Source organism: Vicugna pacos, chromosome 7 (genome assembly GCF_048564905.1).
Source record: "Vicugna pacos chromosome 7, VicPac4, whole genome shotgun sequence".
Classification (NCBI taxonomy): domain Eukaryota; kingdom Metazoa; phylum Chordata; class Mammalia; order Artiodactyla; family Camelidae; genus Vicugna; species Vicugna pacos.
Window position 1 is genome coordinate 74,450,014 of NC_132993.1, and position 16,731 is coordinate 74,466,744.

General features: G+C 41.2%; 1 protein-coding gene across 6 annotated transcripts in view; it reads right to left on the minus strand.

The window, feature by feature from the left end:
* The window catches only part of CCDC146 (coiled-coil domain containing 146), a 103,770-nt gene that overhangs the window by 35,802 nt on the left and 51,237 nt on the right, over positions 1–16,731 (minus strand). For all 6 annotated transcript variants that reach the window (XM_072965163.1, XM_031679591.2, XM_072965162.1 and 3 more), the window contains exon 3: positions 2,913–2,995. In XM_072965163.1, the coding sequence (XP_072821264.1) occupies positions 2,913–2,995 (83 nt within the window). The remainder of the gene's footprint in view (positions 1–2,912; positions 2,996–16,731) is intronic.

The following is a 16,731-nucleotide window of genomic DNA, read 5'->3' on the forward strand; positions in this document are numbered from 1 at the left end:
AGTTCAGTTCAGTGGCATTTTGGGGCCAAGTATTGTACTAGGTACTAGAGGCAAATGGAGCTCACAATCTAGCAAAGGAGAACAGGCATAAATATGTAGCTGGAATATTGGGACAAGTGCTACCACTTGTGTCTAGATCAGGCTGGTGGGGGCGACAGAAGGGATGAAGTTGGTTGGGAATGTGGTATTTGCACTTGACTTTGCAGAACGATCATGACTTCCAGAGGTGGGAACAATAATAAGGAAAAGAATGGGTCCTCCCTTCAACTGCCCCAGCAACCCTGGCTTTCTTGGCTTCCTTTTAAAAATTAAAGTATAGTCAGTTTGCAATGTTGAGTTAATTTCTCGTGTATAGCATAATGATTCACCTATACATATATATTCCTTTTCATATTCTTTTTTTGTTATAGGCTATTACAAGATATTGAATATAGTTCCCTGTGCTATATAGAACTTTGCTGTTTATCTATTTTTGTATATAGTAGTTAATATCTGCAAATTCCGAACTCCCAATTTATCCCTCCGCCCTCCCCCTTTCCCCCCTGGTAACCATAAATTTGTTTTCTATGTGTGTGAGTCTGTTTCTGTTTCGTAAATAAGTTTCTCAGACTCTTGAATTCTCATGACCTGACTGAAGGAAAACTTTTTCTTTCTTAGTGAACCAAGAAAAGATGGTAAGTTTTCTAATGACACTTTACTAGGAATCTAGGAAGAAAAACTCTCTAAAATTATGGACATAAATTAATCTACAGATTTCTGATCATAACTTCAGTGCCTGGCTACAGCTGGATGTGAATGGCACCGTGGAGGCGGGGGAGACTCATACAAATCTAATTATATTCTATGGCTTTGGCTTTATCTTGGGGAAAGAGTTAAGCATCTGGCATAGAAATTGGACTTGCTGGGATCTCCACTGTCTTCTAGAAATCACTCACCTGAGCTGCAAGCTAGCAGCAGCTCCAGCCTTACCAGCAGCTGGACTTATTTCTTACAATTCAATTTCCTTGTATATACTTTGTAAACCTGAAGTTATCTGATGTCCTTAATGAGAGTTTTGAACTTTGGAATTGTGAGGCATTGGCTTGGGCCACAGTGCCCGCTTTCCCCCAGAAAGGAGGTGGACAAGGTAGTTAGGGTTCCAGCCAGAACACAAATGATAATTTACTCACAAGGACTGGAAATATAGTCCATCCTCTTCAGCAGAAGAGAATTTAACAACTCTTATAATGTGGTTTCTATGGAAAACTAGTTAAATTTCAGTTCAGCTTTTCCAGCCTATACCTGTCCTGCTCCAGCCCCCACAGCAAGAGTGAAGTGTCTGCATCTTCATGTGGGCGGGTGTTTGGGTGCCATGACAAAAGAGGGAACTAAGGGGTTAGGAGGAGATAAAATGTGGGGAGCGAGAGGGAAGTAATGGTTTTGCAAAACAACCTGGAAGTAGGAAGAGGTAACGCCAGAGCCTTGGTCCTGCATGGCTACCTGTCACTGGGGCCCAGGGAGCTGAGCTGTGAGCCAGGCAAGGAGGAAGCCAGCCAGCATCCCGCCAGGCTCTGTGGGGCTCTGGGTTAGAGCTTCCAGACGGTGAGAAGTCCACAGAGAGGCTCAGAGGGATGCCGGTAACTGCACGGAGATTTCTCGCAGTAAAGCAGTGCAAAGTATGCTGGAAAGGATTACCCTAGACTTTGCACCTGAATCCCCCAAGCTCCTGAGTCTTGAGAACTACTTGCTCACACTGGCAGGCAGGACCAGTTGTGGGGAATGGAGTCTCTGGTTAGGGGTGAGGGTGAGAATTTAGCTTGGGGCTGGGAAAGAGGAGGAGGAGCCAGAGCTGAGGGCTCTGGTGGGGGGTTGGGAACCCAGGTGGAGCTGAGTGTGGGGTGAGTCGCAGCAAAGGCTGCACAGGGATGCAGCTCAGCTCTTCTCCTTCCCGCAGGCTCCCCTCCTCAAAGTGGCCAAATGCCTGGGCAAGAAAGAAGTAGGATAATGGTTGGAGACTGGGAGAGAGGATGGCTGGGGAAATGGAGGATGGAGTTTCTGTTCACTTCTGTCTCTCCTTGGCTTTTATGAAACCGTCATGCAAAGCTATGAAGAGGAGGTGGGGGAAAGGAAGAAAGAGGTTTGGGAGTAGCAAGGAGTAGCAGAGATCAGGATTCCCCTTCTTTCTTCACTCTCTTTCCCCCTTGATGCCCAAGGGCTGACAGCAGTGCTTCTGTGGAAGCCTATGCTTCTGACCTCTGCTGATTGGGACTGGGCTAAGGTGAGTGGCCGGGGGTAAGAGGAACAGGTGAGAAGTGAAGACAGAAGTCTCAGCAGTTGTAGGCTGGAGTTGTCTTAGGACCAGTACCTCTGAGTGGTGAAGAAAGGTAGGGAGGAGAGAAGCTTACAGGAATGTCCCGTGGCAGATAATGTCAGCATCTCACCAACCCTCTCGGCCCACTCTGGGGTCACCTGTAGCTTTGGTGGACCAGCAGCACCTGTGTTCCTCTGCCTGAGAGATTTCTCTGGCCATTGGAATTTGCTTGGCTTCTCAAAGATTAACCTAGAAGTGGCAGGATCTCATCTCCCTAGGAGCAATCCTTAATCGACGTGGGATGGAAATTAGTGAACAAATATGCCAGTGTCCCCCCCGTTCAGTGGGAGTCTTCTGAGGTGTGTTCCACAGTCACTCAGAGAGTCCTCGGTGAGACTGAGCCCCAGCTGCCTGCAGGGTTAACCTGAAGATGGACACATCCCCAGCTGCTTAGCTCCCTTCCCCGTCTCACTTCTCCACTCTCTCACGATAATTTCTGGTATCACTTCTCAAACTACTTGAACTCAAATCTTTGTCTCAGGGCCTGCTTTTGGGAAAATGAAAAATAACATAAGCCCCATTACAAACAAGGAGCATAAACACAACAAAAGAAACAGCATACCTCATCACGGTATCATGCAGCAAGGAGTACTTGGCTTTTAACTCTGCCATTCTGGCTCCTGGGAGTTTCCCCATAGCATGTAACTAGCGAAGAGAACGCAAGGAACACAAGACCACTATTAGCCATCACCCTCTTTCTGCCATAAGCAGAGATAAGATGGATGTATGGATATATTATAAAATATTTCAGTTAAACATTAAGAAAAACATAAGGCAAAAAGGCATATTAGAAAGACGGTGGGTGTCTGGAGAAAACGGTTCTAGTTCTGTTCTGCTCTGAGTTCCTGGGCAATTCTTTTACCTCTCTATATGAATACTGTGATTTCCTCATCTGTAAATTAAGGGAAGAAATTGAGTTAAATTCTTCCAGTTCTAAAAAAAAAAAACATAGGTTTAGCAAACAGCCTACGGAGTACAGATTACAGGGATGGTTGTAAGTTGAGAGAACTAATAATTATTGAGCACCTATTATGAGCAACTGTCGTACGTCAGCTGTTCGTCTTGAAAATGTTCTGTGAGGTAGGGATTATCTTCATTTCAAACTAAAATTTGGAAATATTAAGTAATTTGTTTAAAGTTACAGAGCTAGTTAAAGGCAGAGTCAGGATTTAAACCCAGGTGGTTCAGCTCCAAAAATTCACACTCATTTCTCTGTACCATGATGCATCTGCCTCTACTGTCAAAGAAACATGAAAGTTTATCTGGTACCCAAAGTAGTATTACTCATTCCTTATTCTTTTCTGGCAAAGGAACTTTTCGTTCACTGAGTTAGGTAATAAGTAGTTAATAGACATCATAACACAACATCCAACACTGAGGTGTTGCCATAATGCAATGGGCATTTGTATTAGGTTAAACTTTAACTGAATTGCTAGTAACATGGTATCAAAAAATAGAATTGAAGAAAAGATTTGAATTTTTCAGAGCCCTGTTGTTGTTACCTCTGAAGTATTTATTGAGTGCATCCACGTTCCTCCGTCTTCCCTAGGTGCCCTTATCTAAATCACATCATCTCTTAGTTGGACTACAGCAGACCTCCAGCTTCCCCCTCCCCATCTGTGTTTCCACTCAGCGCCCCTGTCCATCTACTTTCCATGGAGATCTTTTGAAAAATCAAACATGGTCCAGTTATGCTTGGTGCTCAAAACTCTTCAGGTGGATTAGAATTTGAGACCCTTGATATGACCCCTAGGGTCCTGTATGACCCTGCTTCCCTCCCAGTCCCCTTTAACAACACCTTCCTCTAACTCATAATGCTTCAGCCATACTGGCTGCCTTTTATTTCCATAAATGCATGAATCTCTTTCCTTCCCCAGGGCTTCTGCATCTGCCATTCCTCATCCCCATACCCACGCTCCCCCACTTCTCTCCAGCTCTTTCCTTATATCTCAGCTTATGTATCAGTCCATATGAAGGCCTTCTCTGATGTCTATATCTAAAATAGATACCTATATACACCACCTCCAAAGAACTCTGTACTTCATAACATACCACATATTACCATCTGTAGTAACACATTTATTTATGTGACCAAAAGAATGTTATTCCCCAACTAGTACATAAGCACCATGAGGAAAGGGCCTGGGTTGCCTTGTTCTTCTCTGTATCCTCAGCCAGTAGAACCCCAGGCACAGTGTAGGTGTTTGGCAAATCCATGTTGAGTGAGCAGGTGAATGAATGGAACTGATAAGATATAAAGGCCTGAGTCTACAGGGTAGGTTTCATGGTCTCTACCAAAATCAGGGTGGGAAAACATTGTTCAATGCACTATGCAGCCACCTCTTCTTTGTGAGTGTCTGGGATCTTTCACGAGGTCCCTACAAGCTGGTGCCAGGCCTGCATTCCAATCCCCACAACCTTCTTTTTTTATGCATGAGTGAAATATGGGGAACAGGATTTTTAAGACCTTTGAGGAGGTTCTCACTATGTGAAATATCTTAAAATGTATGCAGGTGCCACCTTAAAAATAATTTACATGTAACCTTGTAAGTATTGAGTTGCTGTTGGTAAGTTGACCTAATGTTACATTTTATAGATATTTAATTAAACACATTTATTTTTGTTCTGCATTTTTCTTTCTGTATTTTTGAGCCAATATATAATTTATTTTGGGTCACATTTTCATTGGCTCCTAAAAAGGGGATAGGCCAAAGGCACTGTGCCTTGAAAGTCTAATAGGTTAAAAAAAAAAAAGCTTTGCATATGGGCACTCTTAAAGAAGAAAAGTAACTGAGAAAAGGTCAGGAAAAATTTGTGCTTGAGTGTGGGTTTATATGTGTATGTGTGTACTGTGAAGGCCACGTGGAAGCCAGCCTTGTAACTAGTTGGCAAACGAGCCTAGTAAGCTGGCCACTGGAGGTAAGCCACTGGGTGAAGTAATTATGGAATCATTTGTTTAAAAACACATATAGTATTTAGTTTTGTTTTAAGGCTGAAAAGACCATTACCTCCCACCACCTGCCCTGCGTGATGGAAACAGTGAATGTGGCATAGGCCCCGCCCTTCGGTAGCTGACAGTCTGAGGAGACAGACACAAAAGAAATGACGGAATGTCTAAAAGTACACTCACTAGTTTAATTGTTTATAAACTATATTTGATATTTTGCAATTATTTTCTTAATATTGTAAGTATTAAGCAAATAAGTAAAATTACTCCCAGAACGGTGCTGTGAAGAGCTTGATGAATCCTCTCATCAAAGAAATATTGATTAAACTGGTCAAAATTATCTAAGACAATCATGGAAACTGACCGAAGGGCATGCAAGAAATTGAGAAGCATTTACTCAACAAAGTCTGCTGACACTCAGTAAGGACAGTGGGAGACTGGCATTTGCACCATGAGCTGCAGCCATCATCCTTAGCTCCCTGTTGTGTGAGAACTACTCTGGGCAGGTTTGGCAGCCAATGACAAGCCCATCGCCCCCACCTTCCTGTTGCCGAAGATCTATTCAGGTGGGTGGGACTGCCCCAGAAAACTACTGCACTTGTCCTCCCCTCCCCACAAGCTCTGTGCGTGAAAGAGCTTTAGCAGGTGGGAGGTTGCAGCTGTTCAGTAGTGCCCATCCCCGCTCCCCAGGCTCCCGCTTTACAGGGAGACTCAGGGCAGGCTTGGCAGCCTAGGAGGATCAGAGTCCCTAATGCCCCCAACTCTTGCTGATCAACTCCTGCCTGAGGATGGTCTCTTTACTTGGAACAGTATAGACCATTCATGCCCCCAGAGCATTGTCAGAAACAACAGAAAACACACAAGGATTAATAGTAAAAGGAGGCTAATAGCTTAGTGATACCAGAGGCAGACCAGCAGAAGTTTAACAGAGAAACTGAGGCCAGACACAGTCAAAGAGGGCCCTGCGAATACCACACTCAGTAGTGGTGGTTCAGAAGCCCTGGAAAATCTCAAGGCTATGACCTCTCAGGAGTAACCAGAGAGGGGTACTTCCAAGCTATCAGTCCTTGAGCTAAAGGTGTGGCAGATACGTAACCCCCCTGAACTTTGAAAGTGGTCCCCAAGCATCATACAGATTCAGTGGAAAAAGATGAAAACTTGACTGGCTCGTGATGCTTAAACACAGTCTCTGACCAATCAACGGCTGACCGAGCTATGTTGACCCAGGAGCAACCCCCAGGAAGCCAAGCTTAAAAATGAAAACAAGGGAAGATTATCTACACAGAGACATCAGAGGCTGCACACTATGGAGGAAATACACTTCAGAACTAATCCAGCCAAGTCACTAAACAAATAAACATTTGAACAATAATAACAAAGACAAAATAGCAACAAGAAGAAGCCTGGAGAGGATTAGAATCCATACTTGTTACAGTGTTATCCAAAATGTCCAATTTTCAACAAAAAATCACGAGACATGCAAAGAAAAAAGTTTGGAAAGTACTCTGGGGGTGCAGATGTTGGACTTAACAAAGACTTCAAAGCTGCTGTTATAAATATGTCCGAAGAATGAAAGGAAACCACATTTAAAGAATTAAAAGAGTACAATGACAATTCATCAAAAAGAGAATGTCAATAAGGTATTGATCCAGAAGGATAAGAATTAAGATGTTAAAATGATGTTCTTTGGGTAGTAAGAATATATGGCTTTTTATTTTTGCTTATCTGTATTTTCTAATGTTATGTAATGCATATGTACTACTTATAATAAGCAAAAGCTTGAAAATGATTGCTGTAAGCAGCAGGAATTCAGGGCAGAATTTCAAACTGCAGAATAGTCTGATCAGATTCTAGTGGCAGATACAGCCAAATCCTAGCTCAGACTTAGTGAAAACTCTGCTGTATTTTCTCTAACTTGAGGCCCATCTGAAACAGCAGTAGTTTGAAGCCTCATGGCAGGTGGGCCAAAGATGCCTGATGCCAGGTTTTATAACCACAGAAAAAACAGGAAGATTTCCTTTCCTATTTGCTGTTTCCATCACTCCACTAGCCAGATTGCCTCTGGTGCCCAAGAACCTGTAAAGAAAGCTGACAGGACAAAACAGCTGATATGTCTTTGTAGTTTTTACATAAATTTGCAAAGGTTAGTCATAGATATTCAGAAAGAGGCTTGATAAACTATCTTTACTTGGTCTACTCTACTAAAAACAAATCTCTCTTAAAAATAAAAAGGTTCACTTCTAATAGATGAAATGCTTCACTCATAAATGTGAAAAAGACAGTTGCATATTCGCACTGCATGATACAACTGGGTAAGAATCCAAGTTTTAGTCATCTTTTACAAATGCAGAGTCTAACAAATAGAGCCTTAAGCCCAGTTGTAAGTTGTTAAAGAGTATACACAACAAAACGTTACATATAATGTCATAGGTTCATAAATAAGATTTCACAATAGATACTTGTGTTACTGAATTGCCTTGCTGGTAATCAAGACTGGAAGGAAACGTTTACTCTAGAGCTACAAGTTTAACAAGGGTTCATGATTCATAGACGACATGTAATAATATGGAAAAAATTTCAGAAATTGAAATTTTAGGACATTCCAAGGAAACTCATAGCTCAGTGAGAGCTTTTACCAAGTGAACTTATCTGGAAGGGGGTCAGCATGAGGAAACAATTAGGTGTTTGTGTGTGTGTCTGCAGGGCAACCAAGGTGAAGATGGTTATTAACCTGCTCTGTTCTTGTTGCCTCTTTGACATTACCTGCTGGTGGTCTCATCTTGCTTTGGGAGGTAGCATAAACTTGAAAGCATAAATCCTTACCATCCTTATCTCCCTCTCACTGCTAGAAATAAACAACATAGCCATTTGCATTTAGTTTCCAAATGCAACTCAGCTCTTAAATATGATTCATCACTCCTTGTGTTTGACTTTTCCTCTTGGTTGTTATTTCAAGCTTGACCTTTCCCAAACACCTAACTCATTCACCAAAAAAAAAAATTTAAGCCACCTCAACTCATCAGGGATTCTGTTTATCTACATCCACACCCATCCTTAACTTCTTTCCCCGTATCTCAAAAATGAAGTCTTCCTTTCCTCCACGTCAAGTCCAACCCATCCTCCTGTGCTTTCATATATATAATCTCCTACCTCTTCCTAGGCATCAATTATACCCTCTCTCCTCTGTAACCCTACTTCTCCCTCTTTGCTGGCTCAGCATATAAAAGTCAAGCATATCACAAGTGGACTTTGGTTTGAATTCCAGCCCTGGAACTTTTAAACTAGGTAATTTGCAGTAATAGCTCATCAATCTGTACCACAGTTACTTCAGTTATAATAGAGACATAAAAACAGCTATTTCATAAGACTATAGTGAGGACTAAATGAATCAATGTATGTAAGCTATTGAGTACAGTATCTAGTACACAAATGAGGGCTTAATCAGTGTCAGTTATTTCATTATTATTATTATCATTAATAATATGATAATATTATTAACTACCTATAAATTTGCTCAATTCTTTCTCATTTGAAAAATAAACAAACAAAACCCACTTTGGATGCTGTGCTCCCATCTAGTTACCCTTCTTTCATCTCAGTTTTTTTCTTTATCTCCACTCCCTTACTTGCCAGTCACTCAGCAGTCCACAGTGACTAGACCACCAGTCTATCACCAAATTGGTAAACTGTCCAGTGACTTTCTCATTTCCCTGGCTGATTTTGATATTTTTTTTCTTATTTATCACTTTTTTTTTTTAGTAATTTGTTTATGATGTTTCTTGGTGTAGTTTTCTTCAACTTGAGAATTGTTCAAAGTTTTCAATCTGTGGGTTTATACATTTCATCAAATTTGGAAAAATTTCAAGTGTTGTTTCTTCAAATATCTTTTTTCTGTCCCCTTCTCTGCTCTTTCTGTGACTCTAATGAATCATATGTTTGGCTACTTGATGTCCACAGATCACTGATGTTCTGTTCATTTGTATCTTCCAGTCTTTTTTCTTTGTTTCATTTTGGATAGTTTCTGTTGTTACATCTTAAAGCTCACTAATCTCTTTTTCTTTAGTGTCTAATCTGCTGTTAATCCCATCCAGGGAATTTTTTAAAAAAAAGTCTCAAGTGTTATATTTTTCATCTTTAGAAGTTTGATTTGTTTTTTTTTATATATATAACTTCCACTTCTCTCATTATGCTCATAATTTCCTCTGCCTTTCCCCCTACATTCAAAACATATATATAATAGCTGTTTTAATGTACTTGTCTACTAATTCTATTTCTGTGTCTATTCCACTGATAGATTTTTCTCATTATAAGCCATATTTTTCTGCTTCTTTGCATGCCAACTATTTTTTTAATTTTAATTTTAATTGAAGTGTAGTTGATTTACAATGTTTCAGCTGTATAGCAAAGTGATTCAGTTATACATATGTGAATATATATATATATGTATATATATATATTCTTTTTCAGATTCTTTTCCGATAGGTTATTAGAAGATATTGAATATAGTTCCCTGTGCTATATAGTAGGTCCTTATTGTTTATCTATTTTATATATATTACTTAGTATCTGCAAATCCTGAACTCCAAATTTACCCCTCCCTGCCCCCTTCCCCCCAGTAACTGTAGTTTGTTTTCTATGTCTGTGAGTCTATTCTGTTTTGTAAATAAGTTCATTTGTGTCATTTTTTTAGATTCCACATATAAGTGATATCATAAGATATTCATCTTTTTCTGTCTGACTTACTTCACTTAGTATGATAATCTCTAGGTCCGTCCATGTTGCTACAAATGGCATTAATTCATTCTTTTTTCATGGTTAAGTAATATTCCACAATATACACATGCACACACGCACACACACACATATATGTATATATAACACACACACACACACACACACACACCCCATTTTCTTTATCCATTCATCTGTCAATGGACATTTAGGTTGCTTCCGTGTCTTGGTATTGTAAATAGTGCTGCTATGAACACTGGGGTGCATGTATCTTTTTGAATTAGACTTTTTGTCTTTTCTGGATATATGCCCAGGAGTGGGATTGCTCGATCACATACATGCCTACTCATATTGTACTGAATGCCAGACATTGTGATTTTTACACTGTTGTGAAATGGACTTTGGGGGTATTCCTTTAAATATTTTTAAGCTTTGTAAGTCACAATTAAGTTACGTGGAAATAATTTGATCCTTTCAAGGCTTGCTTTTAAACTTTGTTAAGGAAGTCCAAAATAATCTTTTGTCTGGGCTAATTTGCCCCACTACTGAGCCAACACCCTCCTACTCAGTGCTCTTGTGTCAGCAGGTCTTTCTAACCCCCTGACAGGAACTATTCTTGGCTCTGTGTGATCTCCAGGTATTGTTCCATTCCCTCCTCTCTGGAAGTTCTTTCCCCAGCTGCAGCAGTATCCTCATATGCATGTACTGATCAGTATTCCTCTGCGGATTTCTGGAGTGAGCTCTCTCTCTCTCTCTCTCTCCATGAAACTCTTCCTTCTCTTCACCTATATATTTTTGCCAACTTGGTCTCCCTGACCCCAAACACTGTCTTCTCAAACCAGCAAGACCACTTGGCCCTGTTTGGGCTCCCCCACTGTGCTCTCACTTGGAAACATCTCTAAGTAGGAAAATGGGGCACCTGTCATCCTCAACTAATTTTTTCACCTATTCCTAGGGCTCACTGTCCTGGGCTGTTGTCCAAAGTCTGAAAACCACTGTTTCATCTAATTTGGTCCATTTTGTAGTTGTTTAAGGTAGGAGGGTCAATCTGGTTTCTGTTACTCTTGATTGAAAGTGGAGCCTCAGTGACCTCTTAATTATTAAATTCAAATGACATTTCTCTGTCCTTTTCATTCTTGAAAACTTTATGACATTTATTATTATTGACTTACTACAGTCCATTGTTCCTTGAACTCACTCCTCCTCTGATTCCTGTGACATATGGTCTAATGGTTCTCTCCTTAATCTTCTTTCTTCTCCTCTGGTCCTCCTCTTAAAAGTTGGTATGGTCCAGGATTTTGTCATTACCTTTTTCTTCTTAAAAATTATTGACTTTCCCTGGTCTGAACTACCTCCTACCTCATGGTTTGAACTACCGCCTCCCTATATGCTGATGACTCCCAAAGAGAGGCAGCTGCTACTATCTGTTACTGGACAAGCTAGGACTTCGTTTGGGCAAGGGTCATTCAAGACTGTGGAATTAGAGGGCATGAAACACCTTCTCCTAACACTTGGAACCCTTGAAATGATTTACTTAACTGGTAAGAGTGTCAACGTTCAGATAGTGTGTCCATTTTTTAGAGAGAAGTTTGGTATTATGGGGCATTTCATCCATAGGTTCTGTTGAACTAAATATTGTCAGACAGTTTCATAGAATAAACAGAATCCATATAGTGCCACACACGAGTCCTCATCACTTCTTGGTGAGAATGGGGCAGTAGGTAACCAATCACTTCCCCTGACTTCAAGTTGTGTCCCCTTGAATCTGTCTCTCATGCTGCCAGCAGAGTGCTCCATCTAAAACACAATTTTCACCTTGCTTAAAACCCTTCAGAGGACTCTATCACCTCCAGGATTAAGTCTAGGTCCCTTAACGTGGTATACAAGGGCCTTCATTATCTGGCAGGTGCCACCCTCTCCAAACCTGTCTCCTCTTTTGCTGAACCTGCTCTGACCATTTCGGTTCTATAATACCTCCTGTGGTAGGCAGGATGGTGCCCCCCTCAAAATTTCCACCTTCTAATAGCTGTTATGTGTAGATGTGTTACTTTACATGGCAAAAGGGACTTTGCAGATATGGTCCTTGAGATGAAGAGATTATTGTGGATTATCTGGCTGGGCTAATCACATGAGTCTCATCACGTGAGTCCTTGGCAGAGCAGAGACTTTCTTGCCTGAGTTAGAGAGATGAAACAGAAGAAGCAAAGACTGGAAGTGTGAGAGGGACTTGCCAGAGGAAGGGGATCACAAGACAAGAAATTTGGGTGAAAGGGAAAGAACCAGGTACTTCCCTAAAGCCCCCAAAAGAGAATGCAGTCCTATCTTGATTTGAGTCCATTGAGACCCACACTGGACTTCTGACCTACAGAATTATTCTATAATAAATTGGTGTTGTTTAAGTCACAAGTTTGTGACAATCTGTTATGAGAGCACTAGAAAGTTGACAGTTCCATACAATGTCTTTGCATGTTCTGTTGCCCTAGTTTCCATTCCTCTTTCCTGTCCACATGGAGAACTCCTATTCTTCCTTTAAAACATCTCAGTGATCACCACCTGTGGCTCCTTGGAGAGACACCTCCAGGCAGAATTAGTTCTTTCTCTCTACTGCTTCTGTATTTCTAGATGCATGTTACTGCGCACATTGTGCGCCACTGTCAACGTATGTTTAAGTATGCCTCCCCCATTTGGCTGGGCACTTCTGGTGACAGGAACTCTGCTGCTGTATTCATCTCCAAGCCCAGCACAGAGCTTGATATCTCACAAGTACTCGGTAATGGTCATTAAACTGTGTTGATTTAATCTTAACAGCAGTAATGGCAGCTGAAAGAATGCTTGGTCATTCACTCACTTCCATTCCGACGTACCCGTCAAAGAAGGCAGGTGAAAAGGGAGGAAAAGAGCAGAGTCACTTGGCCTGAACAGAAGACTTGAAAGAGCAGAGGATGTGCCATACAAAACCGGCTGCCTCACCCGCAGCCCCCCTCCTCCCCTCTGTGTAGCTGGCACGGCTCACAGGATGAGCAGAGAGATCTGGAACTGTTTCCCCCAGCTGTCTTGTTCCTCCTTTGGTGGCCGACCACAGGAATGCGAGGGGCAGGCTACAAAGAGCAAACAGGGCCTCCCAGAGTTAAGGTATCCAATGCAAGGGGCCCTTTGGTGAATGGTGCAGGTGCTTAGTTCTGTGAAAGACTTCAAAGTTAAGTTACAATAATTTTAAGATAAATGTACAGCCAAGTAAATGAAAAGCATGCCTAAGCACAGGCATGCTAATGAGCAGCATTCCTTTAAAACATTCACATTTGTCCCAATGAAACTGCAATTGCTTGGACTTTTAACAGTTACTTTTCCTTTGTTTAAAATGACTTCCCCCCTTACTTCCAAAGATCATGGGAAAAGAAGATAGCAGGTTGGAGTGGCTGTGAGCCCCGGAGGCAGGAAATGAGCCACATTAAAACCCAGATGCCTCTTTCCGAACTTCAAAGGGTAACTAACGGTTAAGAGTAAAGAAGCTAACTGGGCGGAGTCCTGAGGGGGCATTCATACCAGGGTCTGCACATAACAGAGTCAGGAAACAGAGCCAGGTTAAAACCGTGAGTGACCAAAGTCACAAAAACAGGAACCAGAATAGTAGGGGTGGGGGCAAGAGTGGCGTGGGCCCCCGAAGAGCTGTGCTGCCTGCTGACTCTGACCAGTGAGCTTTCAGTCCTTCACACTCGGCGGCCCCACCTTTAGGGCACCTTTGCAGACATTGAGTGGGTTTAGGCGGGAGAGACCTGAACTGGAACCAGGGCCCTTAGAGACTACAGCAAGGGTTACGTACATATGAAGTTGGTTAATTGTTCATCTCACTATGAAGATCACAGACTGAAGCCCTTGCCCTGACCCTGTCCCCAGGGGCTGTCACTGTAAAGATGGGTGAGCGCAGAGCACAGTGGACTGAACCACGGGGTCCCTGGGCTTCTCTGCTGCGCGCACCTCTCAGGCCTCCTCTCTGTGCTGAGAGCACCGCCCGTCTCAGCGGGGTGTCAGCCGGCAACCCCCAGCCCTGGGCTATGAGCTTACAGATAAGGGACATAGCTGCTTCCACAACAAAGAAACTTGGGGCATTTGGTGCCCACTTTCCTGTTTTGAAGATGCTTCTGCCCACAGGGCTTTTTCCAGTATTCAGAAATAACCATTCACTTAGCAGAGAGACATGCGGGAGGCCCCAGTGCCAGCAGTGTGCGCGCTGCGGCGGGCTCTCCACTTCCCCTTCCAGGGAGCAGATTGTGATGGACAGGGAAGCTTCTCACTGCTAATCAAAGACATGTTCTTTGAAAAAGAACAAAACCCCAAAGCTGCAGCTTGAACTTCCCCACTGATACCATAAAATAGAAACTAGGGAGCAGACTATGAGGATGTTTGAGTTCCACTCTTGCTGATTCCCTGGTAAAGGGGCTTTAAATCCTGACAGTATATTTGGACAAGCCGTTTAATTTTCGTTACATTTATTCCTAACTATTTTCTGCTTTTTGATTCCATTGTTGAGTGGAATTGTTTTTGCTATTGCACTTTTGGATTGTTTATTGCTAGTGTGCAGAAGCCATTCAATTTTGTTTCATAAAATTATTAACCTTGGAAGTAGAACCCAATCCTCATAGCCTGGTGTAAGCTCTCCTAGGTGTTCTACAAATGTTTCAGTTAGGGCAGAATATCTTTGACTGTCTTACTCACTTGATGTATCCTGAACATTTAGAACATTGCTTGACCCTAAGGTGCTCAAAAATATTTAATGACTGAGGCCTCTGTATCTTGTCCATTTCTCAGAGTACTTATCTCGTTATGTTGAAATCACGCTCACGTGTCTGTTCACCAGCTGGGAAGCTCTCTGAAGGCAGGAATCATTCTGGTGACCCAGGAACCTAGCATAGTCCATGGCGCACAGTGGGTGCTCAGCACACATCTGAAGAATCCATCAGTCTTTAGCAAAGCAAGGGTGCAGCGTGAAGGGTTGAGCATATCACAGGATATCTTGATGTGTGGCTTTCTCTCGCCACATACACGTGTGAGTTGGGCCAAAATGATCAAGGACATCACTGAATATGATGAAGTCAGTCTAAGGAACCCCAGCAGCCTGAAGCAGGGTGTGTGTGTGTGTGTGTGTGTGCATGTGTGAGCATGTGTATAAAGCTTAAGAGGACGTAAACTTGGTATTGATTGCCGAAGATTTATGGATTGGTTGATTGTATGTAGAATACACAGTCCCCATACAGGTTGGAATGGAATATTATGAGCCTTTGAATAGAAAAATTGTCATTTTCTCCTGACAGCTTGCCACCCAGGAAAAGTCCTCAGCTTGATATGATCTACCTCCAAGAACACAAAATTCAGCCCATAGTTAAATATAAATGACTTTATGGCAGTTGAAATTTATGTATTAGAGAGATGCATATCCATGAATAAAGAATAAAGTCCAAAAGTTGAATATTTTAATCCTAACCAAAACCCTTTAAGGGGCAAGATAATATAATTTTTTAATAACTAACTGGGTATTATAATGTGTTACACTTAAACCTGAAGTTAGATCCTCGGAATCTTTTCATTTATGTGCTAATAGGAGCCAATTAGTCAACTTACAGATTTCCTGAAATACTGTAATTGAATGGTAACAGATGGATAGCAATTACCCATGGCAATTATATAATAGATTATTCTGGAACTGCCTCAGAAAAGGGTGGATTATTCAGAAATTAACACAGTTTTCCAAGAAATCTGGTTTTTATATTTGGAGACATAGTTTTTAGTTTGTTTTAGTTATGGAAAAAGGAGAGAAAAACCATAGAGTATCACCAAGTATAATTTTAACATTTTTCACATGATACCAACTTTAATACTCAAGCAAAGTAAGATTAAAAGAAATGAAAAAAGTTTTAAAAGTAGATTCTAACAAACATTTCACCAAACACAGCTGTTTCTAGTTCACTAAGTCTGTGATTACAAAATATTTTAATGTGCTTTCTGGCAAACGTAAGTAGCCTCAGTTCATGGGAATGCCACATTTCCAGTTATTCTTGATAGGTTGTACCAATTTAACAAAAAATAAAAATATATTTATCAGGAAAGGAAAATAACCTATATCGCTTAAAATATGTAAGACAGACCTTAATCCATGTTACAGCAGTGGGTTTCATGCCAGAGATTGCAAACTAGCAGTCAATAATATAAATCTGGAAATATTTTTGGTATGCATAATTTTTTAAATTAGAACATTAGCTGGTAACATTTAAAATTTGTAGATTTTGACATAAAAACTGAATTTTCAGCTTCTCTTGAAAAATTATTAGATTTGATGATACTGGATTCATATGCCAACATTACAACAATCAGTTGGCATTTAGTAGAGACTGACTTTCAGAGGCAGTAAAAGAGACGGCTGCTTTTAAAAAGGAGTAAATCCATCCTCAGGTAATGAGTATCTGGTAGTCATAGAAATGATGAAAAGAATGTATCACAGAATTAGAATATAATGACTAGTTTAAAAAGAAAGCATAAAGGAACAAAATTTCCTGGAACATCTTACAAAGACACTTTAAATATGTTCTGAATTTATTACACTTAGAGACTATATTCCATAGAAGACAAGAGATTCTTAGCAATGGTTGGTATTCCATCAAATCTCACAAACCCTATGACAAAACAATTCTTTCCTTGAAGAATGCCCAAA